Genomic DNA, 27,097 nt, shown 5'->3' on the forward strand with positions numbered 1-27,097 from the left:
CACATCCACACCACGAAATTCACCAACACAGGCGCACTGGGGGAATGCCCTTCATCACGACATCGCTTCAGGCACAGGCACAGATAGAGTGTGCTAGACCTCCGCATCCATCGCCTTGATTGCGGCGTGAATCAGGCCCTGCAGACTAAGCGCCTCGCTACTTAGCTTGTCAGCGGCTTCTTTGCAGTTGGTGGCGTCGGTGTGGGTGAGGAGCAGCTCACAGATGCGATTAATCTTACCCTTCATTCGTTGCTCCAGGATGGTGTGGAGGGCACGTCGGTCCTTCTCGTGCACTGTGAGCTTCTTCCTCAGCATTGCCACCTCCGTGGCGTCTGCGGCGGTCACTTCCGATGATGGGCAGCGCTTTGCGCGAGCCACCGTTTCCTGTTCCAGTTGTGTGATGCGGCGCTTCTGCTCTTCAACCGCTTTCTGCAGCGCCTTCTCCCGTGCCTGCGCATCGTGCAGCTTGTGCTCCTCAGACGCTGAGCGCGCGGCACTGCTCGAGACTGAATGCACAACGCCAGCGTCAGGGAGCAGAGTTGGCAGCTGGGCCAATGTCCCCTGAAGGCGCACCTTCTCTTCCACCTCTTGCAGCCGCTGCCACACGCGACTCACAGCAGACCGCCGGCTTGTGTCAGACGACGCGGTAGCCTCCGAGGACGCCGTCTCAAGCAGGTGCTGCACCTCCACTCGGACGCGGTCGATCTCGCGCCCAAGCCGCGCCCGCTCTGTCGCATCGGCACGAACGGCGTCGTGCACCTCGTCCATCGTACTGACGTAGGCTTTGCGGCGCGAGTCCCACTCCGCTTGCAGTGCTCGCTGAAGCTCATCCATGGTGGGACCATTTTGTCCAGTGCTCAGCCGATGCGCCAGCAGGCGCGCCTCCTTTTCTGCGATGTGCGCCTTGTCCTCGCTGTTGCGCAGCTGAAGGGTCAGCGCCGCCACGGTGGAGCGCAGCTGCGCCACTTGCGCGTTGTAGTGCGCGTGCACGATCGAGTCGGCGCGTTGCTGCAGGATACGAGTGAGCTCCGCGTCGCTAAGGAGCGTGCCCTCGGCTAGCTCAGCCGCGTCTTTGCCAGCAGCAGCTTCTGCAGCTGCGTCTTTGCGGCCTTGTAGCATAACCAACTCCACGGCGAGCTCCTCTGCCGTAACGGTGCGGCTCGGCTGCAGGAATGATCGGTATCTCGGCGACGTAGCGGCCCGCGCGCCAGCCTCCAGCGACGGGGACTGCACGCGTCTTTGGTAGATATACTCTGCTGCCTGCGTCTCACTCGCGCTCCCGACGAGTTGCGGGTTCACAACCATCATCACGGTCGAGGATGGCGACGGCAAAGCGGCCCGTCGCCCTGCGTCACCTTGTTGTGCCACCAGCTCCAGCTCTTCCTCCAGCTTCTGCACATGCTGGTCGTACGCCTCAACCTCTTCTTGGAGCAGCAGAATTGTCTCGTCGCGGTCGTTCAGTCGAGTGGTGAGGCTCAGCATGATATCGCGCTGTTTCAGCAGTAGGTGCTTGTAGCGTTCTACCTGCTCCTTGTCCTCTTCCACGGCCTGATGCTCCCGATCCAGCTCGAGAAGCCGCTCCGCGTACTCCTGACTGGTGCGCGGGTTGCCCTCCATGCCACCTTCGCGCATGATAACCTCTAGCTCGCGTATGCGACTCTCCAGCTCCTGCCGAACACGCATCTCTTCCTGATGTGCCACTGACGACTTCTGAAGCGCTGCAAGCGCCGCCTGCCGGTCCGCCTCCGCGCGCCGTCGGTCCTCCTCCAACTCGGAGAGCAGCAAGTGTGTGTCAGCCGAGTTCATGAGCTCACTGCCGTCCACCTCCGTGCGCTCTTCCAGCTGCCGCCGCAGTCGCCGTAGTTCCTGCTCGTACGCCCTGAGCAGCGTTGCCTGGCTCATGCCCTCGTTCACCACCGCGTGGTTCTGAATGTTCTTGGCGCGATTGGCGAACATGAGCGTGGACAGCGACTCCGCGTACGACTCCAGCGCTGGAGAAATGCACGCGATCAGCGTCGTCTTGCAGTTGCCGCCAAGTGAGTCGCGCAGCGCGCTCGTGAGGGCGGAGTTGCGGAACGGGATGTGCCGCTGTACTCGGCGACCATGTGCACCGGACTTGGCGGCCAAGGCAGCGATGACGTTGCCTAGCTCGTGCAGCGACTTGTTGATGTTCTTGGTCTCCTCCAGTCGCTGCCCCGTGACCCCCGCAAGGCGGATCTTTTCGCTACCGGCCAGGTCGACAATGTTCAGCTTGCCGAAGCGGTAGTAGAGCGGATTCGCCTCGTCGCCCTCCGTCGCCTCTACGACAATCGTGAAGATGGCGTGCGACCGGGAGGACAGCTCGCTTAGCTTAGTGGCGCTCGTTGCCCGCAGCGCTGTGCCCTTGGCGATGAGTCCGTACACATCCTCCGGGGTGCGCACAATCCACTCCGACAAGCCATCAACGTAGACACCACGCAGGGGTGTGTGGCGCACCGTAAGGCTGCTGCTACGGCTTCCACCACCACCGAGCGCTGTGGTCGGCGGTTCCAGTAGGTCTGAGATGACCTCGTTGTAGATTTGCATGTAGGAGGCCCGCACGAGGAACTTTGTGCCCGCGCTGGTGCTGCGCCTTTCCTGTATATACGTAAAGATATCCTCGACTGCGCGAGGAATGATGCCGCGTTTCTCCTCGCTTGTAAAACCCTCCATTGTGTATGTCTTGCCTGTACCGGTTTGCCCGTACGCTATGAGCGTGGCGTTGTAGCCCTCTAGCACTGATAGCACGGCTGGCCGCGCGCTCAGCTCGTACACTTCCTCCTGCGTTGTGTCAGCTGCGTAAACGCGGTCGAACGTGTAGCTCTGGCGCGAGTACACTGCCCCTCTACCGTCTTCAGCGTCTAGAGCATCGCAGAGGGTGATGGAGTTGGCGTGCTCCGGCGCTATCTGAACCACGTCGACAAAGGGTCGATAGCCATGCAGCTCGCGCTGCAGAGGTGGGCGCACGCGCACTGCCACCCTAAAGTTGTCGCACGTGCTGGCTGCAGTGGTGCTGGAGTAGAGGTTGGCGTTGTCAAAGTGCTCCCGCGGAGACGAAGCCGCCGTGGCGGAGGGAAAGCGCCCCTGTAGATGCGCCCGCGCCTCGCTGTGTGCAGATGCCGTGTACGGGCTGGGCTCGGTGAAGCCTCCGTTCTGATGATTCACCAGGGACACTGATGCGCCTCGATCGCTCTGACGACGGACATTGTAGCTTGCAGAAGGTCTTTGGGAGTGCATGATAGGCAGAGGGCACGGGAAGGAGAGCGAGAAAGAGAGACCACAATTGGCTGAAACTCAACACGGGAAGCATGGGAAGACGGACTAGGAAGAACGATGGGGACGTATGCGGAAGTCTGTGCGTGCCTGTTGGTGTGGGAGCGATGGGCGTGGACGCACAGACAGAAAGGAAAGGGTGACAGAAAGGGGGCCGGTGGGTGCCGAGATTGTCAACCCACCGCCTCTTCCCTCTTCACGGATAGCGGTGTGTAGGTGTATGTATGCTTGAAGTAAGGGTGAGCCTTCTGCTGCACGAGCCTCGCCCCCCCCCCCTCCCCTCACCGAGAGTGCAGCATGTTGTACAGTCAAGAACGAAAAATAGCAGAACGTTGCAATGTGTGTGTGTGTGTGCGTAGCGGAGGATCATCTCAGGCGAGAAAAGAGCCAGAGCAGACAATGCGGAGAGGAAGCTCAATAGAGAGAGATGCGTAGATCTGCGTGGATCTTGCATAATCGATAGCGCCCAACATGTATAAGAGGGGTAGGCATTCCTCGCATCACGCGGGAGTTGGCCCCGGGGTGGTGCCCGTCAAGGTTGTGCTGCAGACGCATAGGTCATCCCACGGACAGGAGTGCACGCCTCGAGAGGGAGAGACATGAGCACTACAAGCGGTTGGTGCCAACAAATCGCCACCTCCCCGCGCTCCACCAAAACTTCGTTCTCTCCCGCTCTCCCTCTTATCTCTTTTCTTCACTGTACCCCGTTGTAGTTCGGTACGCCGACACCCCATAACAATTAAGCATTCACACCCGCCGACAAGGCTGGAAAGCCCTGAAAGACAACCCAGCGAGAGAGGAAAAGGCGTAATTCATACACACAGTCTAGTCAAGCAAGTCAAAGAAGACAGGGAAAGCGGCACACACACACACGCACAGGCGCAAGTGAGGCACCGCCACGACACCATTGGGCTTGGAGGGAGTCATGGGCTTGGGTGGGGGTAGAGGAAAGGTGGTGGTATCAACCCCGAGAGCGGCGCATGAATAGCAGCCAGAACGACGAACACAGTGAGGGAGAGAGAGAGAGATGAAACACGCCTTCATGTGGGTGTTTCCCCCCCCACCCCCCTGCCCCCATCAGATGGCCTCGCGTGTGAGGCCATCTGTCGGCACCTTTTTCATGGCCCCTCGTCTACGTACGCAGTCCACTGCAGCCCTCATATGCCACTCCCCACCAATCGGCTACCACCCCACACCCCTTGCCGCTTCTCATCCTTCTCCCCCTTTTCTATCTATGTGCAGCACTGATAAACAGGAAAAGAGAGGGAGGGGGGGGGGAGGGAGGGAGGGAGGGAGGGAGGGGGAGGCAAGAGACGGCTTTTGCTCATCACGTCGTGCTGTAACGAGTCGTGTTGCAGCCTTTTCTCTCCCCCTTTCGTTTGCCCGTCTATACTCACTTGTGTGTATGTGTGTGGGTGTGTGTTGCCCCTCCCTCCCCTCTACGCGCCATTGCTGACTCCTGTATCCCCATGCGTTTACTACTATTCTTCGTCTCCCTCGCTCTATGCAACTCGGTTCGCTTCCATACAAGTACACACACACACTTACACATACATGTCGGCACTGACACTCGAGAAACACACCTGGGCATCACCATCGGCGCCGATGAGCCTTCGTGTGGTGCCGCTGCTCTCGCTGTGAAGGATAGGGGGGGGGGGGGGAGGGGACATGTGTAGCGTCGGTTAGACGGAGGAGAGAGATGATGCCAGCCGTGTGCAACACACTCAGTATGACGCAACTACTTTTTCCCCTTCACTGGCTTCTTTTTGGCAGCCGCGGCTGTGGCCTTCTTAGCGGCCGCCTTGACCGCCTTCTTCGCCGGCTTCACCGCCACCGTCGTCAAGGCGGAACGCTTGGCTCGCCCGCTGTTGCCGGCGCTGCCGCTGCCCTTCGATGATGCCGGTAACTTGGCCGACTTGGCTGCTGTGGCCTTCTTCGCTGACGACGTCTGCGCAGCTTCTGCTACAGTGGCCTTACCGCCCTTCTTCGCTTGGACTGCTGCTGCTGCTGCTGCTGCCACCTTGCCGCTATGATGAGTGTGGCCTGCGACTTTGGTGGACTTCGTTGCCTTGCCGCCGACCGCAGCCGCAGCCGCTTTTCCGCCCCGACTCCGCCCACGACTGCCACCACTGCGCTTCGCGTGGGGTCCTCCGGCCTCGTCGTCGCCCGCCGCCTCGATAGTGCTCTTCTTGGGGTCCCTCTTCGATTTGCGCCCTTTCAACACCTCCGCGACCGTCGCTTGCCGTCCGTGCCCCGCTGTCGCTGACACTGACGTCGCCGGCTGCTCGTCCGCCGCCTCTCCAGTTTCCTCCTTGAGCGGACTCTTCAGCCGTGCGGATGGCGTGTTGAGCCAGGCCGACAGACTGTGCTGTGAACGCGTCTTTGTCTTGGTGCGTGGCAGCCGCGTCACTCGCACCACACGCCTCGCTGCATCCATCCAGTCCAGCGCCGGCCTGCTGTCCTGCCCGCCCGCTGCAAAGGATGCCGCTGGCGACTCGCTGGCAGCGGCCACTGCACCCCCAGTTCCCCTTTCGCCTATGTTGTACCCGGAAACCCTCGTCACGCCTGCCCTGTGCATGAAGTTTGCCACGCCGTTCCCGCTCTGGTGTTGGTTCGCTGCCGCTGCGGGGGCATCAGCGGTGAAGGTGGCGGCCCCCCCCAGAACAGTCTGCGGCCCCCCTGGAGTGTTGGCGAGCGGTGGCACCTGAGTGGCGCGGGAGGTATCCGCAGGGATGCGTCTAATGCTCTCTGCCGCGGCTGAGCTGAACACGGTCTCTGAGGCAATGGCGGCAGGTCGTGCCTGCCCCACCGCCGCCCCGGTCGTTGCCGCAGCAGCACCGTGCAGACCTGGGCGCGTGATGACTGCCTTACGCGACGCGACTGGTCGCCCTACCGAGGCCGAGAGGTTTCTCGGGTTGAAGAAGATGTTGTTGCCGCCCACACCGCTCATGCGCGCTGGGCGGCCGACCGCGGGGGCAGCAGCGACAGCAGGTTCAGCTATAGGAGCTGGAGTCGCCGCTGCCGCTGCTGTTGGTGACGGTGCCGCTGGAGAGAGGGTGGATGGCGTACCGAAGAGGGAGCTAAAGGCACTGCTGTGGCTCGTCTCCGCGGTGGTCGATGCCGGCTGTGTTGCCGCTGCTGCCGCGAAGCCCCATCCAGTGCCTGCAACCGGTGGCGCCCTGCTACCCCACGCCGTGGTGAAGGTGGTGACAGGGACGGCAACAGAGGGGGCGGATGGCAAGGACTGCTGTTGCTGCGTTGACTGCAGCTGGGGCGACGCGCTGGGGGGCTCCGCTGTCCCTGCTGCCGTGGAGACGTGGGGTGAGGGGTGCAGGCGCGTGCGACGGGGCTGCCTTGGCGCCTCCTCCGGCGACTTTGTCGGCTCGTTGGGGGTCTCCTCTTTCTTTGCCTCCGCGTGGGAGCGGTCGCCACGGCCGGTTAAGATTTGCCCCACGGAGGAGCTAAAAAACTTTGCGTAGTAGGACATCGGTTTTTCCGCCTTCGGCAGCGGCGGTGGCGGTGGGGCCGCAACTGTTTCAGGCTCAGGGGCTGATGCGGCAGTCCCAGTGATGGGTGCGTTGGGCGGGGCAGGAGGCGCCTCCGCGAGCACTGAGGGCGGTGCTGCTGGCTTCGCTGCGGACTCCACGCTCGACAGGGGGTCAGTGAAGGGATCCGTGAGATTAAGGTCCAGCAACGGCGCGGCCGCTTCGCTACTGCGGCGGGTCGGCTCCAGGTGCTTCAACACAAATCGCCCGCGACGTTCCTCCGCGGGGAGGGCTTTTGGAGTCGGCATCATTGCCAATGCCCGACGCACTTCTGGGGCGTAGTGTGCCTCCTTGCTTGTCACGCGCTGCAGCGTTGGGTTGCTGGCGGTGAGCAGTGGCAGCGTCATGCCATTCTGCAGGTACACCACGAGCACCGTGATGCGCGCTGTTTGCTCCGATTCGGTCAGCTCCTCGTAGAACTGCCGCACGAGAAACGACAGCACCATCTGCAGCGCCGGCGTCTTGGCTACATCCTCGTAGAGAGTGCGCAGGGAGAGCAGGGCATCCTCGAGGTTGTCAGGATCCATGTTCGAGGTCTGCGTCTCCAACATCTCCGCGTAGTCGTGCAGCCACTGAGTGGGTGGCACCATGCTCGGAAAGCGGCGTACAACGGAGAGGTAGCGAACGACGGTACCACCGTACACGCCCTTTTCCTTCACCAAGTCGCCACCGCCGGCCTGGACATACTCACGCACGGCCTGATCGGTGTCGCCGAAACAGCTGAGGAGAAGCTCTGCTAGCGACACAAACTGCGCTGGTCCCACGGACGCCGCCTTGGCTGCTGCCAAGGCCTTTGCTGCGCTGAAGTGCTGCAGGTTCCTTTCCGGGTGATTCGTGTCGATCACGAGCGGCAGGGAGTAGAGGGTGTCCGTACTCCATACGGGCTGGGCAAAAGCCTGGCGGAGGTGCTCCTGTGATGCATGCACCAGCTGCGGTCGTTCCCCACATGCCAGCAGCAGTCGCAGGTCATCCGGTGCGAAGCGTTCACCTTGCGAGGCTAGTCGGCGGCACATTGCCGTTACTACCGCCTCCCCGAACTGGGCTGACCCCAGCGTGATAGGGAGTAGATCCACGAGCTGCTTGCTGGTGATCTGCGCGTAGTCGATGGTTTCGGCGAAGTCGGGCTGCTCAGGGAAGGCGATGGCGAGGTTAATGGAGACAAGGCCGCTGACATCCGACTGGAAAAGACGCAATGCGACTGCCCTCGCCTCATCCCACCAGCTCGGTCGCGGCGACGGTAGCGCGGCGAAAGTAGCGCAGATGTGGGAGAGCTCTGCCAGGCGCAGCTCACCCAAGACCACCTCAATGCGCTCGGACAGCCGCGTGGCCAGGTGCGGGGTGAGCAGCTGCGCTCTGCGCAGAATGCCCGTAGCAAGGGCCAGCTGCGGTGGCTCAAAGCTCTGCACGGAGTGCTGCACGTAGGCCGCGTACGCCTGAAACACACGGTGATAGCGCACATGCCCGCCAAGCTCGTAAGCAAACGCACAGGACGACATGTCTTCGGAGTTGCTCCAGAACAGCTTGTCGTTGATGTCAAACAGGCGTAGGACGCGTTGTTGCATCTCCTCCAACAACGCGTTGAAGTAATCCTGAGCACGGACCACGTCAGCAGCCGACACGCCATTCGTACCCGCGGTGAGGGAGACGACCAGCTTGGCAAGAGTGCCGAGTATCGCCGCACCGTCGCGACCGGTGAAGGAGTTGCGGTACTGAAATGCAGCTCGTGCTAGACGCTGGATAAGCTCTACTGGGAGATGCATGATCTGGTGATGCCGCGCACATGACACCATCAGGGTCCCAAAGTCGTGCCGCGCGAACTCACCAGTTTGCTCAATCAAGATGTAGAGTAGCTGATTCGTTTCTGGACGCTCCGCTCGCACCATCCATGCATACAGGCGCAGAAGAGTGGATTGCATGTAGGGGAGGTCGGTGGCCGAGGTCATCTGCAGCAGCGCCATCGAGACTGTCGCCAGCTGCTCATTCAGCATCGGCGGCGTTCGCTTTCCGCACCGCTGCAGTGCCTTGGCGCATACGCCCACTGCATCGAGCGGCAACAACTGTGGGGGTGAGAAGGGCGAGCTTCCATTGCCAACTCGGCCAACACCACCGCCTCCAGCGCCGCTGCTAGTGCTGGTGCCATCCCCATTTCTATCCAGAGCGATTCGATGAAGCTGCTGCAGCGCCTGTGTGATCACGTGAAACACTCGCTCGTAGTTCTCGTCGGGGCGGGTGCAGATGAGACTGAGGGCGGCGTGCAGTCGACTCATCAGCGGGGCAGACTCGTCCTCTGCTGTCCGGATGAGCCTGTTCAAAATAAGCGACGCTAGCGACGCCTCCGGCTGGATTTCGAAGAAGCTCAGCAGCTGCGAGAGTGCAATGGCGTTGCTGCCCTCTTCTACCCAGGCCCCAAGGTTATTCTTTGGTACTGCGGAGTCGAGGAAGCGCTGCGCCTCTGCGCGTGCGAAGGCGTACTGACCCTTGCCGCGCCATCGCTTCTTCATGGCTGACGCACGCCGCGTGAATTCGTTCATGCTTTGGCTCTCCAGGGCGCTTGTGGTGATGTGTTGGTTGTTGCTCAGGGTGGCAGGGGTGGTTGTAGCGGTCCTTCCTGACGCTGCCGTGGTCACCCAACCGCTCATGCGGCTTGTCGAGCGCCACTGAAAGGACCTCATGGAAAGTCGGAGCATTTTTCGGTGCTCTTTTCGCTCATGCACGAAAAAGGAGCAGCACGCGAGACGTTAGACCCACTCACGATCACACGATCACACGCACGCACACACGCACACACGCGAAAGGAGGCCCGGAGAGGAAAAAAGATCGAAACGATAGTCGAGTACGTCAGTGCTGATGCCGCTGACCGCTTCTATGAGTGTGTACGTGTGTGCGTGTATGGAAGGGGGAGGGAGGAGGAAGGCGTCTGCCAGGACGGACGACTTGTGTCTGTGTCCTTGACTGCTTCGTCCCTGCTGATCGATCGTGGGCTTGCAATGATGACCACCACCACTACCGCCTGCTCGGTTTCTCTATTTATGAAGGCGTGTATGCCCTTTGTATTTGCGTGTGTGTGTGTCTCTCTTTGTGCGCCTGCGCTGGCAATGGAAAAGGGGGAAAAGAAAGCAACTACGAACACTTCACCTCACAGCCGAACGCACCCACACACACACGCACACAGACGTATGCCTGTGCAGCGACAGGCCAGCACAAGAGAGGGAGAGAAGAGGGAGCTGTACGTGTTGAAGTGCGATCCTGCCCTGTGCGTCAGTGCCGATGTGTTCGCTTGTGTGAGGTGGCACGCTGATGGCTCCGCGGCTTCACAGCGTTGTAGCGAATCACGCCGCTCCATCAGCAGACAGCAAGCCCACACTCGATCAGACGCAAAGTAAATGAGGGGGGGGGGAAGAGGGGATGTGAGACGCCGAAAGCGAGGCGATGAGAGGGACGGGAGAGGGGGGGTAGTGCGGTACACGCGCACACGGCGTGGATGCGGTACCACGGAGGAATCACTTGATGGGCGCTCCCAGCTGAGAGACGTCGGTGGTAAGGGTGGGGTGGGGGAGGACAGCGGCAGGAAGAATGCGAGAGAACCGCATTTCTCCTCCATTCACATTGGGAAGGGGCGGGAGCGCACATGTGCCTGTTGAGTCGTGCGCTGCTGTTTCGTTGTGTGTACTTCTGCCTCCAGCGACACATCCGGGACATGAGTGCGAGCGAGCAATACAGTAAAGGCACAGCCGCGGCAGAGCAAATGAGGGAGAGACAGAGAGAGAGAGCCAACGCAGAGCATACACCCATACGTGTAGACGTGCACACACTGACACACAGCCGTGGGGTTCCTGCGGTGGAGATGAGAGTCCCTACTGCTGTGGCTGCAGGTGCCTCCATCTGTCAAGGGCGTGTCAGAAGATCGACAAACTCTCCGTATGTGGACAAGAGAATCCCGGCGCTTGACTGCGCGTCGGGTGCTGCTGCTGAGACAGCGGTGCGCGCGGAGTTGGTTGCGCGGGTGTGTCCAATGCGCTGTCGTACCGCTGCGTACCGTGAAGACGCCTCCGCCTGCTCCGCAATAGACACGGACGATGGCGGCGGCGACATGAGGATGGAGGGTGAGCCGCGAGGAACGCTGCTGCACGACAGGCGGTGCAAGCTGTGCTGCGCACATCCTGACGAGCTGGTAGGAGGAGGATAGACTCCCTCTCCACCAGCGCCACATTCGGTTGCCGCAGAGGAGACCAGAGACGAGGCCGCCGTCATTGCGGGGTAGGCGGGAAGGTCGATGGCGTCGAGGAGAGGGACACCGTCAAAGACGGTGCGGCGGGTCGCTGGCTGCTGATGGCGCTGCACTGGCTCGCACTCATCCACGCGCATGTCAGAATGCGAGAGGTTCTCAGCATTGGAGAGCACGCGATGTGGCTGTTTCGCTCCACTGGCGCTGACACCGCCCCTGTTGCTACCCTTGCGAGCAGGCTGCAGCCATGGGTGGCCCAAGAGCTCCGCCGCCGTCGCGCGGAGGTCCTTGTCGTACACGAAGCACAGGTCCAAGAAGTTATGCAACTCCACGGAGACATGCATGCCCGCTGGCAGCTGCGGAGGAGATGCGGCGCAGTTTGCGATCCGAAAGAGCACCGCAGACGGGTTGGAGAGATCGGCGCCAAAAGGCTTCGTGCCCGTGACCATTTCGTACACGGTGACGCCAACACTCCAGATGTCGGCGCTGGTGGTGTATCCGACCGAGCGCGCGCCGAGCCGGCCCTTCTTCACAATCCGCTTCAGCGGGTTGTAGTAGTTGGAGGATGAGTACAGTGGGGGTGTCGAGGCGAGCGGGTGGGATGCTGTATGGGCCAAGCCACTACTCGTCCAGTCCTCACTGGAGCTGCCGTTGCTGGCGTTGCCGCCCACAGTTAACGCATATGCGTCGTCAAGTGCCACGTCCTCGTCGTCGTCGTCCTCGACACCTCCGTTGATCACCTCTGGTGCCATGTACCACGGCGTGCCCACCGCCGTCTGTAGGTAGCATTGACGCTCGTCGTTGCGGTGGCGCGGCGAGGTGCTCCCTTCCGCCTTTCCCACGCCTTGGCTGTCGCGTGCTGCCTGCGCAGAGTGCGTCGGCGTCATCACCTCCACATACTTTGCGACCCCAAAGTCGGCCAGCTTGCACCGCCCGTCCGGTGTGATGAGAATGTTTGCCGGCTTCACGTCACGGTGGCACACGTGCATTGTCTTGTGCAGGTAGTGCAGAGCCTCGAGCACATCGCGGGTATAGGCGCGGGCGACGGTTTCGCGCACAGGGCCGCAGCGTTTCAACACGTAGTCCAGCGAGCCGCCGCTTACGTACTCCATTATAATCTGAATACCGATGGGACTACGGCGGGCGCCGTAGTACTTGACGAGGTTGGGGTGTTGTGCCTCGCGCATATATGCGAGTTCAGTGAGAATGGCAGCCAGTTCCGTGTCCTCCTCGTCAGCGACGCTGGGTTCCATATAGGCCAGCTCCTTGATGGCGACGAAGTGCCCTCTGGCGTGATCGAAGCCCTCGTAAACAACGCCGCGGCCGCCCACCCCGAGCTTGCGATTCAGCTTCACCACAGCCTCCATGTCTCTCTTTGTGTGCGTGTGTGTGTCAGGGGGTGGGGGCAGTGGAGAAAGCTGCGGTATTATGACGGCAAACAAGAGACGGAGAGAGGTGGAAGATGAGGGGGGGGGTTGAGGGTTGGGTGGGGAAGCGGATTCGTTTCTCTCCGTTGCCCTCGCTAACTTCTTCTCTCCCACACTGGGGTGTCCTTCTTCGTGTAGTTGGTGTGCATGGCGTGTGTGTGTGTGTGCAGAGAAAAGCGAGGCAGGAGGAGAACGAACGGTGCCTCTTTGCCACCCGCCTTGCGTACACGGGCGCGCCTCCTGCATGTGGATGTGGCTTTTGCACAGATGAGTTCATGAAGGGCTTTTTTCCTAATCTGACATTCTACAACTCCCATGGCGGAAGGGAGTACACCTCAGCGCGCGGCATCGCAGAGCTCAGCACCCCACGCTCTGTGTGGTCAGGCCTGGCAGCTCCTTTTCTCCATCCCTGCCAATGCCGAACCACCCTCTGGTGGTGACAGGGTTACGTACCTGCGATGTAGGGACGTCAGAGCGATGCATCGTTACTCATGCCGGTGGCTAGGCCGTGGATGGCATTTCGTCGGAGAGATCTGCGACAGGGAGGACGTCTGTGCTATCCATGGGACGAGGATAACATCAGCGTGGCTCGAGTGTATCCCACACAGTCCTGACTGCCTACTTGTGTGGGGGTCCGAGTCACCCCGAGGGATGCACGAGGTGACGAACGGTGTGACGGGAGCAGCCGTGAGGCGACCTGCAAAGTGGGGAATGGGTGGAGTTTGATGTAGCGGTCGGTGCTCGGCTGGCTGAGTCGGTGCGTTGCTGTATCGCATGTGTCTACGGCTGCATCGCACTACGCGAAAGGTCTTCGGCCGGCCAGGGGAGCCGAGTGGTGTTGGGTTCGCCTGTTGTGTGGCAAAAGCTGGTCATATTTTTCCCACATCGAAGCGTGTCTCTCTAGCACGAACAAGTCAACAGCTGCACGCACACATACATCCATCCAGCCGCCGTTCATCTATGCCTCTGGCGCGCCACGGCCATTGTCGAGGAGCCGGGCCCACCAGTACCGTTTGGCGTCGTTCTGCTCAGGATTACGCTCGACGTCCCAGCAGCGCAGCTCGCGTAGAAAAGCACTAGCTGGTGGCGCTTACTCGGCAGATAGTCAACACGGCGCGTGGTCCGCTGCACCAGCTTCCATGACGGTCATAAGTTTCTTCGTCGCAGCGCCAGTCCAGACCTCTCCACAGAGTCGTACCCGAGGAGGGGGGGGGAGGCAGGCGGCGGTCGATTCTCGGCTTCCTCAGAGCGTGGGTTCTAACCCCTGATACCGCGTACTGAGGTGGGCGGCATCATCAGTGGTTCATGAATGGTGCAAGAGGCCGGAAAGAGCGAGATGGAGTTGCGCTGTCTATAGGCCGTAAGGAGAACACACACACAGAGGGGAAGTGGGGGGGGGGAGGGTAGGCAGACTGCACACACAGCGAGATGCAACCCCATCCTTTCCCCTCTCTTCCCTTTACCGCACACGCCTATGCCTCGACGCGCACGACTGGGTGCGCACGGACCACGAGCTGCAGGTGGTACGACTCCACCGTCTTGTCCTCGGAGTTGTTGATGAAGATCCACACCGGCCACCGCCCCTCCAGCTGACCGGGCGGCAACGTAAGGAGGTCAAATTGAAGGCTGACGAACTGCGTGTCACTGGGCGCCAGCGTGAACTTCGATGGGCTCACGAGCAGATTAAACCGGTAGTTGTGGTTCACTTGGAACGCCTCCTCCTTGTCTCCGCGATTAACAAAGGTGAGGCGGCGCAGCACCGGTCCCTGCACTTCTGCGAGGGAGAGCTCCATCACCTGGGTGTACGTCGGCGTGGGGTGCACGGTGGACACCGTCAGCAGCGTCTTCTTAAGCACGTCGTTCTGCAGGGTGTGGAGAAGCATGCGCTGCGTGCCAACGTCGCGGGGGTGCAGGCGCAGCACGTATGACGCCCCGCGCCTCTCCACAGTGACGGCGGTGTCGCTGCAGTACAGGTCGCTCGTCCCCTCAGCAGGCAAGTCAAGTGCTGTTGTCTGACCCCAGTAGATATCCCGCGTCATGAAGCTGTCGCAGGCGAAGACGCATATCTCCCACGTTTCGTACAAGCGACTCATGGCGGCGTCATAGAAGAGCGTCACGTACTCGATACGCTGGCGGCCCGTCTCCTCCGGTATCTTCGTCGTCACGGTGGCCTCCTCCCATGCAGTGACGTAGGTCTGCGTGATGGGGTCCAGCACCACGTTTGTGCTTACAGACGTCTTCTCTCCCGAGACAGCGACAAAGGCGCAGAGCTCACGCATGCGCTGCAGCAGAGCGGTCTTGTCGGATATGACGGGAAAACTCGCCGGTGAGAAAGTGCGGGCGAGAATACTCTTGACAACTTCCGTGCCAGGTGCACCGAAGATCTCGTAGCGCCGGTCCACCACTGGCGGCTCTACTGTGGCGTGTATTCGGATGCAACAGGCCAGCTCCCGCTTCTCCGAGTACACGCGCGCCGTGATGTTCTGCTGCTTCAGCTGCTGGTCGTTTGCGCCACTCCCAGGTTTAGACCAGACGCTCCGGGGTATGGACAGGCGTATGGCCAGCGGCAGCTCCGTCCTCTCGCGCGGCCCCAGCACAAAGTTGGACGCCCCTATGACGGTGCAGACATCGGTGTCCCTCGGGTCCACTTCCACGAAGAACTCCATGGCGCAGGAGAAGGGGTTTGCGAAGGGTGTTCGCACCACCTCAGGGCGCCATGAGATGACGAGCACGTCGTGCTCGACAGTGAGGCGGTTCAGCAACGCCTCCGCAATGCGCTGCGACTTGACGGCGGCGCGCTCCCGCTCAAGGTGGCGCAGGCGATACTCTAACTCGGCGGCCGCCTGTGCGGCCTGCACGTGTGTGTCGGGCACACCCAGCAGCTGCGGCGCCGCCCCTACGCTTTGCTGCTGCTCCCGTTGCTGTGCCTTGAAGTACTGTGCGCGTTGCCAGTGAAGAGTGCCTGCTCCATCCGTGGCGCTTTTTGCTTGTTTCCCTGGTGAAACGTCAGTAGTGGGCGAGGCCGATGCGCCGCCGTTCGTCACCGCGGTGCCGTTGATAGCGGAGGACCCTGTGATCAATCCTGCCGGGCTCAATCGGTCGGCATGCCGCAGCTTCTTCGCGATTATGACGCGACTCTGCACATTCTCCGGCAGACGCACGGTAGCGAGCGCAGCAGCACAGCTCCTTTCATCACCAGAGGCGACCGAGATGCCCACGCAGAAGACGGTGAGGTGCAGCTGCCCCGCATGCCGCATCACTGGAAACACTTTCGGCGGCACCACCTGCTCCGTCATGCTCAAGTCCCGCTGCAGCACCACGTCCATGGGGGCCATGGCGCACATGGCCGAGATCGGCCGGCGGAAAGCGGCCAGTGGCAAACTTGCCGTGGCGACGTAGAACATACTGAGCGCGTCGTACAGGTGCACGTAGACAGTAGCGTTGCTCGCTGATTTGTACTTGCGCATGGCACCGCTCTGCAGCGCTTCTGTCGGCTCACACCACACAAAGCCAGCCTCGTGTCGATCGTCGTATACTTTGAAGCTCTCGTTTGTTGGCGTCTTCTCCACAGAGACGGCGTGCAAGGGACCCACCTGTTGATGCGGCAAAGGACCAAACGAGAAGAGAAGACATACGTCTGCTGGCATGTGCAAGGCGTTGTCCACGGTAATGCCCTCCACCCGGAAGCCGTAAAGAGACGACGTGAGTTCGCCAAGGGCTGGCGCCGTATCGTCCAGCAGCGTCCCATGTAGAGGATGCAGAATAGGTTGCACGCCTTCTTGCATAAGCTTGAGTGCCCTCCACGAGACGGCGAGGGGCCGCGGCGCGAGATCGATCACGTCGATGCGGCCGTCCGCCAGGCCCCTGTTGAGGCGTTCCTGTAGTGCAGGACTGAGGGCTGACAATCCGCTGCTTCCACCCTCGCCGCGAGTCTGTCGGAGAATCATGTCTTGTGACTCGCGCACCTTGTGTAGCTCCTCCATGATGCTGCAGAGCAATTTGAAGACGCCTACACTGTCTCCGCTGTCGGGTGCCGACAATCCAGGAGCGGCCGCTGCACCACTTTCGGTGGGTGTTGGCAAACCTTTGTAGCTGGTTGGCCCCACCGCAACGCCACCGCCAGGAACGTCGGCGGTAGAAAGAACTTGCGTCGGCCTCGGTGTGGCGAAGACGGAGGAGGCGGAGGACGTCAACGATGAGTAGCTTACCTCGTCCTTCGTAATTTCCTCCGGCTGCTGCTGTGCTGCTACCGCCGAGGTGGCGGCGACGGCGCCTGCGGGCGGTGCCCCGGCTGAAATGCCGGTATCATGGTACTCGACGGTGAGGGTTACCGCGATGGGCACACGCCCGTACGAGCTCGTGGAGTCCACCATCAGCAGCCGAGCGTCCTCGCAGGAGAATGGGCCCTTCAAGGCTGGAAGGTTCTCTACTCGGATGTCGCGGTCCCGCATCGGCATCATGCAAAGCGGCAGCACGCAGAAGCCAAACACAGCAAAGATGCGTGAGCCCGGCGCGCGGCGACGTATGGCCAGAACTAGCGACGTGGCGGAGTGTACGGGTAGCCGGTCAATCTCGAGGGGCAGGTCAGAGCGCAGAAGGACCGTGTTGGCGTCCGGCGCTGCAGACAGACGCCGAGTGGATGCGGAGGAGGTGATCGATGAAGAGCTACGCTGACCGCCGTCGTTCGAGGTCTTTAACACCAGTGATACTTCGCTCCCCTTCCCGAGCTGCTGAAAGCCATTATGGGCCACCGCTGCGACGGACCACTCCGCGTCCGGGTCTGCTAGGTTCAACGCTGACTCCTTCGTTGAACCCGACAGCTCAATGCTCCTCACGCACAGTCGGAAAAGTGAGGTACCAGGGGTCGGCGTAGCACGTGTGAAGTCCTCGGAGACGAAGATGCCAGGCGGCACGAGCTCCCCCATCAGCTGCGTAAGTGCTGTGTCCTGGTCCATGGCCACATCGCATATCAGCGCGACGTCGCTCGGGGTCGTCGGCAGACTTACCGCAGGCCACGAGTTCATCTCTACGAGCAGGAGGTGCGCACTTCCAGGCCGCAGCTTGACCGAGATGGTGCCGCTTTTTACCTCCTCCACTGGGCAAAAGCCCCATCTGGTAACCCGGTACTCTTCTAGCGGCGCCGACGGTCGAATGTCCTGCACCACAGTCTCCACCACAAGGAGCTGAGTGGGTGCGACTTGCACAGCCAGTGACCGCGTCATATCACGCGCCTCCAGCTGGTACGTCGCGCCAACAAACATTTTGCGTTCGGGGTCGAAGATGGCGAGATTGACAGCCTCTACATCGCTTGGCATAACAGGCTGCTTAGTCAGCTCACGAAATCTGAGACGCAGCGTGTGTACAGCTCCGCCATGGGATTGAACCTGCTTGCGGGCCGCCGCGCATTCCCACGTATCGTGCCTGAAGGCGTTGGAGAGCAGCAGGCGCGCCGTCTGCTCCGCCGAGCGAGAGCGCCACGCTGCGCTGCCGGAATGCGGCATCTCTGCAAGCAAGTTTGTGTGGTGCCCCCCCAGTGTGCCGAGTTGCTTCGCGCCTACCGCCTCTTTGTTTGTTTATGCACCTCAACCGAGTGGAGAAACACAAGAGCAGCTGTAGCCGCTGCTGCTGCCGCCTCTCCTCCTTCCGTATCGGTATCGCGGTGGAGAGGGGACTGGGAGTGTTGCCAGTCCACGGCTTCGTGGTCGTGGCGGTGTGTCACTTTCCTTCGTTGGCGGTCTCTATGAAAGGATGAAAAAGAAGAACGCAGCACACAGCGGAGTGGCGTACGTCAGGCTGCAAAGTAATCGCTATCTGATGACGTCAACGTAAAGGTTGTTGCCTGCTGTTTTTGAGTGCCTCCCTTCCTGTCTTGACGGAGTACGCTGTGTATGTGAAGAAGTGAGCCTGTGTCGGGGGGGGGGGGGCAGGGGAGTTGCGGGAGGGTTCGTCTCTATTCCTCTCGCAGAGCACAGTGTGCACTCTTGCGTGAGTGCCTCTTTGTGTGTCCGTACTCTCTTTCTCTCTCTCTCTCTGTGTGAATGAGCCTGCGCTTGTGCACGGCGACCAACACAGACCGACACCACCGGCACACCTGTTGGAGTACTTCGGGTTTATCCCTGGAGAGAGAGAGAAGCAACATTCACGCAAAACAAGCAGGAGGGAAGATTGGCGGGAGTATGAACGAGAGAGCAGGTAGACGGACAGGGATCGGTGATGACAGTAAATATGAAATGGCAGGTGAGTCTCTTTCCCACAAAGGGCGCACGTCGACGATACGGCTCATGCTGGGGCCTCGACTCCATGCATGTGTCTCACAGACCACGAAAAGGATGAGGGACGACGGAGGGCAGTAAGGTGAAGGGAGAGCATGGGTACACGCAGCCTTGCAGTGCTCATACAAGCACAGACCTCCTCCAACACCCACAACAGCGCACTCCTCCTTCCCCCCTTCTTGTCTGTTGACGACTGGCACACGCAGAACTTAGCACACCGACACACCGCAGCGCATGCACCACCCCACAACTCATTCCGTCTGTGTTGCTGAGACACCTGCAGTGGGCGTGCCGTCAACTCGCTGCACAACACTGCGGCGACGACTCATCGCCTTTGCATGCCAAGGACGGACCTCGAACGGCCCCAACGTCGACAAGTTGAGTGTTGCCTGTACCAGTCAAACACACACACACACACACACACGTCTGCACTGCACATACCATGCATGTCTGTACCACTTCTTAGAGTTATAAGTGGGCAGCACACGGGTGGCGGATTCGTGCAAGGCCAGCCACACGCACACTTCACCGGCCACGTCTTCGTCCTTTCCACGGGATTAATGCCACACATGGCCATAAAAAGGCGCGGATGGATGATGGCCGTGGGTGGTGGCAGCTCGATGAACAGAGCGAGGTAGATGAGCTGCTTTATGTCAAGATGGTGGCTCCTGCCTATCACTTGCACACTCATGTGGGAGAGGGGAGGGGGGTACGGCGAGGTCTTAACAATTTGTCGAATGCGCCTGCACGCTTGATTGAATGGCTGACGAGCGAGGGGTGACCAGGCGGTGAGCGTACAGGCGGCCCCTGCGGGTGCGCGTGATTAGGTACTAGTTTACTTTAGCGCGTTAGTAGGCCTAAATACACGTACTCGAGGCGGGAGGAGGGAGTAGCGAGGTAGACAGCGAGGCCAGAGGAAAGGAACAAAAAGAAGAATAACCCCACGCAGGCAGCGGGGACGAGGCGTGTGTGTGTGTGTGGAGGAGGGGGTGGGGTGGGCGTATGGTGCACGCACACTTACGCGTGCTGCACGCTCTCTCTTCTCACCCTCGCCTCCATTTGTCGCACACGCAAACCACAGGATATGAGCACCCTCTCTCGGTGAACCCTCTTTTCCACCGTGGGCGGCTGCTGCGCCATTATCGGGTCTCCGCACGAGGGCCGACTTGCCATCCACTCGTCCCTTCTTGGAGCGCCTGCGCGTCGTGCACCGAGTGACGGTACGTGGGCGCGTGTATGACAGCACCGCCGACGACGAGCGAAAGTGCATGAAGAGAGAAAGTATAAGAATACGTTAAGAAACACAAGGCTGTGGAGCGAGAGGAGAGGCTGAGGGGGAGGGATGTGTGCGTGAAACAGCACCCGCGCCTTTCCTCATCCCCCACTATCGTTTCAGTCGGCAACCGCTGGTGCCCCCCCCACTTACACGAGGGCGCTGGGCTGGTTTGTCCACGGCTTGCCCTTCTCCTCTGAGATGTCCTTCAGGGCCTTCACCCATGTGCCGGCCTGTACCATGGCATGGTGCAGTTCGCTGCCGATGCTGATGAAGGTGAACCCCTTCTCAAGGAACTCACCGACGCGGTCGGTGCCAAACAGAAACAGCCCGAGGATGACGTTGTGCTTCTTGGCTGTTGAGATCAGCGTGTCCGTGGCAGCCTGCAGCTCCGGCGAGAAGTACATCTGCGGGAACACGTAGCGGCCGTCGTACAGACCCATGGACATGCAAAGGTCGTTCTGGCCAAGGAAGGCGATGTCGATGCCCTTCACAGCCATGATTTCCTCCAGGTTCTCGATGCACGCCGCCGTCTCCACTTGAAAGGCAACCACCACGTTCTTATTGGACTCCGGTACATAGCCCAGTAGGCCCTTCGCGTTCATGCACTGCTGTGGCTGGTACACGGAACGCGTGCCAGTCGTCGGGTAGTAGCAGCACGACACGGCGTCCTGCAGCTCTTGCGCGTTGTTCACGTACGGGATCAGTACGCCATCGGCGCCGCTGTCGAGAGCGCACTGGATGCCAGCGCGGTCCTGCGTGCTCGCCACGCGCACCATGGCCTTGGAGTGGCCCGTGTGGATGGCAGCGATCATATGCGCCGCTGTCAGCGAGTCCACCGGCGAGTGCTGAGCATCAATCAGCAGCCAGTCGTAGCCAGAGTGGCTGAACTGGCCGGCCAGCAGCGGGCTGGCTGAGTTCAAAAAGATACCAAACTTCGGCTTACCGGCACGCAGCTCGGCCTTAAACTCAGCACCACCGGACGACATAGTTCGCGAGAGTGGGAAGGTTGAATGACTGTATAGGAATGGTGGTTCGAGAGCGCGGGGAGAGCGATAGACGAGGGCGGCAGAGAGCTAGGGGAGGGCGAGTGCTATTGTGCGACGAGAGAGGAAAGGGGGGGGGAGGGAGTACAGGGAGAAGAGTGTGTATGTGCGTAGGCGGCATTGACGTTTTTCAAGAAGGTGCATACGACCAGCTTGCCGTGCTTCACGAGCAGATGCACAATACGCAGTAGCACACCAGTGTATTCGCACTTGTGGTGCGCCAAGGCGAACGAGCTGCGCCGTCCGAGTGATCCGGGGAAGGGAAGGAGGTGTAGTCTGCCTCTCATGTGCTTCCGTATGGGCGAGTTCAGGCTTACGCGTTGCTGCTATGCCGCTCGCTATGTGTGAGGGGCACGCTAGCGTACATAGCGCACACCAAGGCGCAGTCAGTTAGATTAGCCCGAGCCAACACCGCTGTAAGTGTGTCGTAGGGGACCAAGGGAAACAGACGGCAGCGTCCACTTATGTTCTCACCATCGCCACGGCAGCAGTGGCTGCGGCGGATGCAGAGTCACATTACCCGGAGAAGGGGTCACGCCTATCTACATTAACCCACGCAGGCCCATACACGTACGCGCACCCACGTGGAAGTCCGACACTCTTAGATGAGAAGGAGTGAAGGAGAGAACAACGAAATACATGTCAGAGCAGGCGTACAGAGCCACACATAGAAGCGCACCTACAGGCACATGCATGCGCATCCACCTCGCCCCACTTACACACAAATGAAATTCCATAAAGCAGAAACGAGAGGAGGAGGAGGAGAGGGAGAGAGAGAGACGAGGGTCGTATGCCAGCGTGACGGGCATGACGTAGGATGGTGGTGGCGGGGGGGGGGGAGGCGAATACATGTGTGTGTCTCTGCGTATCCCAGTGCGTGCGCTCTTTTCATCTTGCAGGCGTCTCTATCCCGAAAAAAAAAAAGAGACGAAAATAAGTTTCAGTGCACAACAAACGCTACCCAAAGGGGACCGAGGGCATGAAGGGAGGTGCACGAGAATAGGGCGCAACCCCCTCCTCCCCCCTCAACGCACACACGCATATGCAGGAGACACCGAGATCGGAGGGGAGCGCCCCAAAGCAGCAGCAACGCCCGTCTCCATGGGTGGATGCATGCAAGACAGCACACCGAGGGTGTGTGGCAGGGGGAGGAAGGGGGGAGCGAAGCCAAAAAAAAAAAACAGTGAAGAAATGGCTAAGCAGAGCAGTAGAGATGCACCACCTCCACGGAAAGGGTCGGCCGCCTGGCCCATGGCGTCCCCGACGCGGGTCATGGCATCCGTGAGCGTTCAAGGGTAAGAGGACAGTAGAGAGACGTGTAGCAAGGTGACTACAACAGACACTGCCACCCCCCCTCTACCAGCACAGAGGTGTGTGTGTGTGTGTGCGTGTGTGTGCAGCACCCGCCTCCACAGCAGCTACGTTCGCTACAGGGCCTCGACCGCCTTTTGCAAAACGTTCCTGATTTCCTCGTCTGGGGTGCCGTTAGCCACCATCTCCAGCGCTTTGGCCATGACGCGCTGCGCTGCACGGCGCTGGCCGAGAGCCGCAACATCCGGGATGACGAGCTCGAAGCGGAGGGGGGTCGAAATGTAGTCCAGCGTCTGTGAGCGACCCTCGAGAATTACGTTGTAGCCGTCAGCACTGAGTTGCTTGACGGCGCCGGTGCCGAAGCGGATGACTTCGCCCTGGGTCTGCTGGGCTACCGTCGGTACCTTGGAGTTGATAAGTGGGGTCTTGAGCAACGTGTTCTGCACATCCTCCACGCGCGTCGTGCCGTCGAGCATCGTGCGGAAAATCCCATCATCGCACTTTAGAAACGTGATGCGCTTCTCGACTAAGGAGAGGAGTTCATCAGTCAAGTTCTCCCTCGTGATCTCCTTTCCCTGGGCGGACAGCACCTCGTTGCACAGATACGTGTAGCTGCGGAAAATGTTGCCGTTACTCCACGTGATGCACTTAGGCAGCGCATCCTTGAGCTTGCTCACGGTGGTGCCTTTGCCGGTGCCACTCAGCCCCTGCAGAACAATGACATTGCCGTTCTTGGATGGGAGCGCTGCCATGATCTTGTCTGTCACCTCCTGCGCACTGAGTCCGACCACGTTCAGTTTTGTCACTGGCGACACATCCGGCTGCCCGCTCAAGATGCCCTTGCGAATGGCGATGCGGATGCCGTCGCTCAGTTTCTCGGCATCCTCGTTGTCGCGCTTGAGGATGTCCTCGCCCTCGCTCTTGGAGAGGCTCTGGAAGTCAGCGTTGTCTTTCAGGAGGGCGAGCACGCAGGAGCTACACACGTCATCCTGCTCGCGAAGGATCTGGAGAGTAGCCTTCTGCATAGGGGGTGAAAGGAGGTGAGAGGGAGGAGGAGTGGTGGAAGCGGGAGGGAGGGGGGAGTCGGCGGGTAGGCTTTTACGTCAACGAGGCAGTAGTGGGTGATATGTTCGCCTGTGTTCTCTTTCGGCGCGTATGCGTTTCTTCTGTGCACCCAGTGAAGGATGAGGAGATGTCAATGCGTGGGGGTGATGGGTGGTGGTGGGGATTTGACGCAGGAGAAGACAAGTGAAAAGATGAAGGAGAGGGTGTACACACGGTAGGGCTGAGGTCCTCTCTCCTTCAGGCATGCAGAGGTGCCGGTGGGATGGTGAGCCGCACGACCTCTCTCATCCCGCTCTACCTCAGAGAGTCGAGGTGGCGCAGTGGGCACATTACAGCGTTATCAGAACCGCCACGTAAGACTCGCCAACTGAATGACGAGGAAAAGAGGGCGTGTTGCCACAGAGAGCATGTCGGCGTCCAGCAGACACGCAACAGAGTATCATGGGCATCTTCCGCCCCAATGAACGTATGAGGCGCGTAGGCGTGGCTGAGTCAGCGGGGCAGGGGAATAGGATAGATCAAGTCGGGAGGTGGCCTACGGAGAGGGTCAAGTGGGCAGGAGACAGGGGAAGAAGGGGTAGAGGCATGGACGGTGTTACGTGGTGGCAATGCAACATGCCGAGCGAGAGTAAAAACAAAAGAAATCATACAAGCGTGAAGCGAACGTGCATAGCACAGCCCTGACCAACGCGAACAGGAGATGGGGAGGGCGGGGGTGGGTAGAAGTGGGGAAAGCACATAGCGGTAGAGGGAGAGGGAGGGGGAGTTCGAGTTGTCTGAGAATTTCGGGGAGGAGCAAGCGCCATGAATGATCACATGCAGAGTGCATGCCACCCGAGCACAGACCAAATGAACCCCCTCTCCCTCCTCCCACACACGCACACAGGCGCAAAAAATGCACACCCATGCGCCTGCCTAGACGACGCGGCAATACGCACCCACGGCAGGGGGCACTCACATCCTTCTCCGTCTCTCTCTCTTCTAGAGAGCGCACACTGTCACGACCTGTGGCCCGTTTGTCTGGAGTGTGACTGAGCGGGTGAGGTCACTGCTTCTCTCTGTTGTTCTCGTGGTGCTGCTGAAGTTGCAGGAGTGCGTTGTAGTTGTCTAGCACATCGTACACGGTGTCCGCCTCCGCCAGAGCCTCCAGCACGGGGATCAAGCGTAGCAGCTCCTCGTCGTGTGAATCGTCGAACCACGACGTGATGGGGATGGCGTTACGCTGCTGGAAGAGGTAGGCGATGGGGCTGTTGTCGATGATCGCCACCTGCTCTAGATTTCGGCCTAACAGCGAGAGGTCTTTCACGTAGGTTGTGCCGACCACGCTGCAATGCTCACGGAAGAGTCGAAGGCCGCCAAGAATGCGCTGCTTATCGATCGAGTCGATGAGCGGATCGCAATACGTGCTGAGAGAGGCCGTGAAGATGACAACCTCGAACAGCGGTGCTACCGCCTCGAGGAAGCGATGGAGATGTGGCCGAAAGGCGACGTAGACGTTCACATGAGTGTCATGATCAAGGGTGATAGGGAGGTGCACGTCGTACCGTCCTGTGCTTTGGTAGGAGCTGTGCACCAGCGTCTCGTCAACGTCAAGGATGAGACACTTCTTGTTCCGGACGGCGGGAAGCGGGTCTGGTAGCAACGACGGGTGCACTGAGGCGTCAATAGGTGAGGTATTCTTGGGCTGGTTGCGAATGTAGCGAGCCCGCTCCACCAACTCCGTGGCGTGCACACGCTGGCGGGAGCCGGTAGTGACGCTTGTACTACCACCGGCGACCCGGGGGCCAGCGTGTGCATTGCCGCTTCCATCCATGCCACTGCTATCACCATAGCCACCACCGTGCCCAACATTCCGCTGCTGCTGGGAGCTGGGCGGCACGTGCTGTGACACCTGCGTAATCAGTGTGCTTACCGGCATCACGGTAGAGGTGGGGGTGGTCGTCGTCGAGGAGGGTGGGGTGGCGCCTCCTCCTGCGCCGCCGCGGCGGTAGTGATTCGCCGACATCACATGGACGCCGTTGCTGGAGGTGACAGTGAGCCGGCTGGACGACAAGGGCTGTCGCTGCTGCTGCTGCTGAGACTCCAGTTTGTCAGAGATGCCCTGGAAGAAGGGCGTTGGGGTCGCGTTTGTCTCCCGCTCGCCGTCCATGCTTTTCTCTAGAGCGCGTGCAGGGACTGTGACAGCCGCCACCGTACAGGGGAGAGTCACCAACAGGGCGCCGACAGCCGAATTAGGCGCTCACCCGTCCGGTATATGGAGAAAGGCACCGAGAGAGAGGGGGGAGGGGCTCACACGCGCACCGACACAGTCAGTGTTGGCGTGTGTGCGTGTGTGTGTGCGCGCAGAAAGTAGGCAAATGGGCACAAGTAAACACGAAAACAAATGGCAAAGATGCCTGAAGCAGATGAAGCGAGGGAGATAGAAGACCGCGAGGCAACACTGAATTCTGGGACGGAGGGCGAGTATGATGACAGCAACAATAACTATACACCCACGCACGCACACCCCTCTGTTCCCCAAAGAAATGGCAATAGTGGACACGAACACACACGGATAGAAGGCCCCTCTACCATGCACGAATAAGAACGGCAAAGAACCCACCCACCCACGCACGCGCACACACGCACACCGATGCAGGCACACTAGTAGAGAGAGAGAGTTACACCTGGTCCGTCACGGGACACAGACCCAGCAGCCAAAAGGCGTGGAAGAGCGGGGAGTGGGGTGGAATGAGGGGCGTGAGCCGTGTGTATAAACAAGCGCGTTGTATAACGACTTATGGTGAGGGGGAAAGCCAAGGGAGAAAGAAAGCGAGAGCAAGACAGTACTGACAGGTGAAGAATGAAAAGAGAGCGAGAAGAGAAGCAACTCGGGGAGGTGGTCGCTTGTATGAAAGTGTTGACGGTGTCCAATGAAGCGAAAAGCACGCACACACGCACACCCAGAAAAGGGGCCGATACACACGGGTCGTACGGGATATACACACGTATACAGACTTGTGTGTGCCCGTGCAGGCGCGCACACGTGTTGCCAAACAAACAAGAAAGCAAAAAGAAACGATGCTCGAGTATACGCTGTGGTGTGTGCAGGGGTGTATGGGGTGGGGGATGGGCGGAGGTGCGTTTTCGTGTGTGCGTGTGTGTGTGCTGCGTATCCGCCGACTGTACACGTGTGGGTAACTGCTGGAAGCGCGACGAGATGAGGAGGAATGGGGTAGACAACAAACACGAGCGGGAGAAGAGAGAGGGAGGGAGGGAGGGCTGAGGGGAGACAAGAGAGGCAAACAAAAAAAGGACACACCAAAGAGACGCACACGCACGTGCGTGGGTGCGGAGGAGAGACACGGGCGACACACCACAAACACCGCAACACAGCCAGCGAGCAAGAGAGCGATGCACTTCGCCCTTCTCCTCTTTCCTCCCTCTTTCGTGTGCGTGCAATGCTGCTGCTGCTGCTGCTGCTGATGTGTGTGTGTGTGTGTGTGTGTGTGCACCCCCTTGTTGCTGTGCCCATCAGGTGTAGAGGCATATATATATACATATAGATGTATAGGTGTGTGGGTGTGTGTGTGTGTGCGTGCAAGGGGAGAGGGGAGACAAGAAGATAGCGAGGGAAGGATGACAAGGGGGCGAGAGAAAGGG

At 60.1% G+C, this 27,097-nt stretch overlaps 7 protein-coding genes across 7 annotated transcripts; all 7 read right to left on the minus strand.

Moving 5' to 3' along the window:
- Positions 1–93: 93 nt before the first annotated feature.
- LBRM_25_1530 (putative kinesin) lies at positions 94–3,255 on the minus strand (the record flags this gene model as incomplete). The annotated part of the gene is made up of 1 exon (XM_001565607.2): positions 94–3,255. The coding sequence occupies one exon, from the start codon at positions 3,253–3,255 to the stop codon at positions 94–96; it is 3,162 nt and encodes a 1,053-aa protein (XP_001565657.2).
- Positions 3,256–5,029: 1,774 nt separating this feature from the next.
- Positions 5,030–9,367, minus strand: LBRM_25_1540 (conserved hypothetical protein; the record flags this gene model as incomplete). Its single annotated transcript, XM_001565608.2, has 1 exon — positions 5,030–9,367. The coding sequence occupies one exon, from the start codon at positions 9,365–9,367 to the stop codon at positions 5,030–5,032; it is 4,338 nt and encodes a 1,445-aa protein (XP_001565658.1).
- Positions 9,368–10,721: 1,354 nt separating this feature from the next.
- On the minus strand, positions 10,722–12,428 carry LBRM_25_1550 (putative protein kinase; the record flags this gene model as incomplete). Its single annotated transcript, XM_001565609.2, has 1 exon — positions 10,722–12,428. The coding sequence occupies one exon, from the start codon at positions 12,426–12,428 to the stop codon at positions 10,722–10,724; it is 1,707 nt and encodes a 568-aa protein (XP_001565659.1).
- A 1,532-nt stretch (positions 12,429–13,960) lies between these two features.
- On the minus strand, positions 13,961–17,989 carry LBRM_25_1560 (conserved hypothetical protein; the record flags this gene model as incomplete). The annotated part of the gene is made up of 1 exon (XM_001565610.2): positions 13,961–17,989. One exon carries the CDS (start codon positions 17,987–17,989, stop codon positions 13,961–13,963), a length of 4,029 nt encoding a protein of 1,342 aa, XP_001565660.1.
- A 2,193-nt stretch (positions 17,990–20,182) lies between these two features.
- Positions 20,183–21,022, minus strand: LBRM_25_1570 (putative 2,4-dihydroxyhept-2-ene-1,7-dioic acid aldolase; the record flags this gene model as incomplete). Its single annotated transcript, XM_001565611.1, has 1 exon — positions 20,183–21,022. One exon carries the CDS (start codon positions 21,020–21,022, stop codon positions 20,183–20,185), a length of 840 nt encoding a protein of 279 aa, XP_001565661.1.
- Positions 21,023–22,506: 1,484 nt separating this feature from the next.
- LBRM_25_1580 (conserved hypothetical protein) lies at positions 22,507–23,415 on the minus strand (the record flags this gene model as incomplete). The annotated part of the gene is made up of 1 exon (XM_001565612.1): positions 22,507–23,415. The coding sequence occupies one exon, from the start codon at positions 23,413–23,415 to the stop codon at positions 22,507–22,509; it is 909 nt and encodes a 302-aa protein (XP_001565662.1).
- Positions 23,416–24,500: 1,085 nt separating this feature from the next.
- Positions 24,501–25,604, minus strand: LBRM_25_1590 (conserved hypothetical protein; the record flags this gene model as incomplete). Its single annotated transcript, XM_001565613.1, has 1 exon — positions 24,501–25,604. The coding sequence occupies one exon, from the start codon at positions 25,602–25,604 to the stop codon at positions 24,501–24,503; it is 1,104 nt and encodes a 367-aa protein (XP_001565663.1).
- Between the last annotated feature and the right edge of the window lie 1,493 nt (positions 25,605–27,097).

This window comes from Leishmania braziliensis, chromosome 25, assembly GCF_000002845.2.
Source record: "Leishmania braziliensis MHOM/BR/75/M2904 complete genome, chromosome 25".
Taxonomy (NCBI): Eukaryota; Euglenozoa; class Kinetoplastea; order Trypanosomatida; family Trypanosomatidae; genus Leishmania; species Leishmania braziliensis.